This window comes from Pan paniscus, chromosome 11 (genome assembly GCF_029289425.2).
Source record: "Pan paniscus chromosome 11, NHGRI_mPanPan1-v2.0_pri, whole genome shotgun sequence".
Taxonomy (NCBI): Eukaryota; Metazoa; Chordata; class Mammalia; order Primates; family Hominidae; genus Pan; species Pan paniscus.
This window is the reverse complement of record NC_073260.2, coordinates 51,500,382-51,504,103: the sequence shown is the minus strand read 5'-3', so window position 1 is coordinate 51,504,103 and position 3,722 is coordinate 51,500,382. Positions and strand designations below refer to the sequence as shown.

The following is a 3,722-nucleotide window of genomic DNA, read 5'->3' as shown; positions in this document are numbered from 1 at the left end:
GTTCTTTCTTATATGAAAACTAAATACCTCATGAAAAAGTTATCTAATTTAAGTGTAACCCTAAACCTAGACAAATGGCACAATCTTAATTATTTAACAACTTCAAGGATGCATACACATAAAGGAATAAAGAATTGCTTCTGAAAACTAAACAAATTTATTGAATCAACTTTCTAATTTTTTCTCTCCATAAACATTCTGGTCCTGATTTATGAGGACCCAAAGGCATTTACCTTTCAGCCTAAGTAGAAGCCCAGGATGGCAGTAAGCATCCTTATGGCCATTCTGGTCTATCAATGCACTCATCTATATTTTTACACTAAGAACAGCTGCAAGCTTAAAATCTTCTCACTAGTAAATGTAAGGGTTTTGGGCTAAGTGGATCTCTGATGCCACTCAGCTCCAAGATTCTGTTCCCATGGTGCTGTGGTTCTAATATTCCAAACCACAGGAGAATCATTTTCCAGAGACATTTACAGGCAGCTTCACTGTCCTGTCTTGAACATGCTCCACTAAACTGTGAACACAGGTGGCATGGGCTTTGTAACGAATAAGAGCGCCTTCAAAGCAGGAGATTCCCTGTACCTGCGAAGGGCCTTCGTGAACAACCTTGGAGAGGAAAGGAGAACCAGGATTCAGATCCAAAGCATCCAGAAGGCTTTAGACATCCAGATCAGGGAGATTGATAGAGAAAAAGCAGCCCTGAAGAGATTTTTGGTAAAGCTTCACAAGACAACTGGCTATTTTCCTCAAAAACCATTCTGGTGACTGATGCTGTGCCACCATAGGGGAGGAGTTCATCTGAAACGTCCAATACAGACAGAACACACCTGGGTCTCCTTCTGTATCTCTCTGTGACCCAAGAAAGCAGTAGAAGTGGCTACTGAGACAAGCCAAAAAAGAAAAAAAAGGACTAGATAATTGAGGACACAAATGGACTGCCTCTAAAATAATAAACAAAACCTCCTACAAAAGAGAGAATAATGCGCTGATTTTTTTCCCAGCTGATTCTATTTCTTTACAACTTGAGGTGGTAATATGCAGTGCACGTGTTATTTTCTTACAGATTCTCCGGGAGGCAAGAATAAAGCTTAGCTATTTTAGAGATCTTTCAGATACTGATCATGAAATACATATTATATTTGCCTTAATCCTGTTCTCTTCTCATTGATATCATTTTCAATTATTTTCTACAGTTTTAATAGCATGAGTAAGTAATAATAAATATTAAAATTAAGGTGAAAATAATAGTGGGAAATACATGGAATTTTGTATCTATAAGAAAACTCAATTTAAATGTAGGTTTTCCCATGTACTAGTTGTATGTTCCTAGACTTAAAAACTCATTTTTTAAATTCAAGATGAGGATAATAATACCTATATTAAAATATTGTTTTTAAGGATTAAATAAGATAACATATATATAGGGCATATTGCAGCCACCCCTAAAATGGTACTAGCTCTTGTGATGACTGTTGCTTCCATTAATATTTTTATTACTGTGTAATAGAGCTCAAGTTCTGTTCCCAGCTCTTTCCAGGATTGCTAGGCAAATCCGTTTCCATTCGTAGGCATTCATTTTTTTCTGAGGCTATAATATGAGAGTCAGACTAGATAATGTCCACAGGCCCTTTCAATCTTAAGTTCTTTGATACTATAACTCCATGGTTATACTTTGAAATGTGTTTGCAGCATCCTAGAGAAAAAAAATCTAACAATCAGAATGCACACACCAAGGCGACTAGAGGCTTGTATATTCCTACTTAACCATGACGTATCTACCACCCTCATGTTTAAATATACTTGTAATTCAAGTACAAAATATCTTAGTGGCCTCATTTTTTTTTTTTTTTTTTTTTTTTTTGAGACGGAGTCTTGCTCTGTCACCCAGGCTGGAGTGCAGTGGTGCGATCTCAGCTCACTGCACCTCTGCCTCCTGGGTTCAAGTGATTCTCCTGCCTCAGCATCCCGAGTAGCTGAGATTACAGGCACGTGCCACCATGCCTGCCTAATTTTTTGTATTTTTAGTAGAGACAGGGTTTCACCGCATTAGCCAGGGTGGTCTCGATCTCCTGACCTCATGATCTGCCCACCTCGGCCTCCCAAAATGCTGGGATTACAGGCATGAGCCACTGTGCCCAGCCCAGCCTCTCCTTTACACACATACACACACACACACACACACACCATGAATAGATACATATATACATGTGTATACACACATGTATTATATGTATGTGGGCGGCAGGTTCAAGGGGGATGTGGTTAGGCTGTGGGTTTTCTGTGAGGGAGAAGGGGAAGGTAAAAGTGTCGAGTGGTTTCTTGGCCATGTGCAGCCATATCAGTGCTTCTGTGTACCTGAAAACTGTAATTACGTTGTGGCCAGTGTGGTCACGGGCAGAGGTCGCAGCCTCTCTTGTTGATAGTCCCTCATTGGTTGTGAATTTAAATATTGTGTAGTTATGCCCTAGGGAATGCAGAGTTCATATAATGTAATTAGGACTTGGGACACCATCTTGGGTTTTTTTGTTTTTGTTTTTTGAGACAGGGTCATGCTCTGTCACCCAGGCTGGAGTACAGTGGTGCAATCTCAGCTCAATGCAACCTCTGCCTCCTGGGCTCAAGCCATCCTCCCACCTAAGCCTCCTGAGTAACTAGAACTCATGCCACCATGCCTAGTTTTTGTATGTTTACTAGAGACGAGGTTTCATCATGTTGCCCAGGCAGGTCTTGAACTCATGAGCTCAAGCAATCCACCCACCTTGGCCTCCCAAAGCACCAGTATTACAGGCATGAGCCACCATCCCTGGCTAGAGGCAGCATTTTGATGACTCAGGTCACCATTGTCATCTACATTGTTTCAGTAGCCCCTGTTTTAAAAGCTCATTATATCTTTCTATGATACCCACTGCTGTTATTTTGTAATGTTACTTTGTAATACCCATCGTTGCATTTGCTTTGTGGTACAAGAAGAGCCTTGATCTGACTGTGTAACTTGTGGCACACCCAAAGGCTGTAAAAGCTGTTTTGGTAACCCATTGTGACATTAGTAGAGGTTCCTGCCTCACATGGGTAAGCAAATGGATGGCCTGTGTAGATATTCATTAGCATATTCATTGGCTCCTGTCACTGTAGGGGGAGGCCCTTTGAAGTTGATTTGCCAGTTCTGATAATGGCCTTCCTGTGAATTTCTTCTCCCAGGCAGTGAACCCAGTATCTAAATTTCTAGCATGGTACAATCCCTAATAACCTTGCGTAAATGTCTCTCTGCTGGGTTGACTCCTCTGTTAATAATTCCTTTTTGACCGGGCATGGTGACTTACGCCTGTAATCCCAGCACTTTGGGAGGCAGAGGTGGGTGGATCACTTGAGGTCAGGAGTTCTAGACCAGCCTGGCCAACATGGTGAAACCCTCGTCTCTACTAAAAATACTAAAATTAGCCAGGTGTGGTGGCACGTGCCTGTAGTCCCAGCTACTTGGCAGGCTGAGGCACAAGAATTGCTTCAACCCAGGAGGCAGAGGTTGCAGTGAGCCGATATTGCACCACTGCACTTCAGCCTAGGTGACACTTCAAGACTCCATCTCAAAGAAAAATTAAAAAATAATAATTCATTTTTGTAACCCCATGATGCCCAAATGCCCTGACCTCTCCTCTTGCATGCCCTTGCATGGGGTAGGGTAGCTCATCCCAAAGCTCTAGGACTCTGCCTCCTTCAAGAGG

General features: G+C 41.8%; 1 protein-coding gene across 1 annotated transcript; it reads left to right on the top strand.

The window, feature by feature from the left end:
• The first annotated feature begins 406 nt into the window (after positions 1–406).
• Positions 407–942, top strand: LOC129393069 (uncharacterized). The gene has a single exon (XM_055091821.1). It carries the CDS (start codon positions 535–537, stop codon positions 766–768), a length of 234 nt encoding a protein of 77 aa, XP_054947796.1. The 5' UTR covers positions 407–534; the 3' UTR covers positions 769–942.
• The last annotated feature ends 2,780 nt before the right edge of the window (positions 943–3,722 follow it).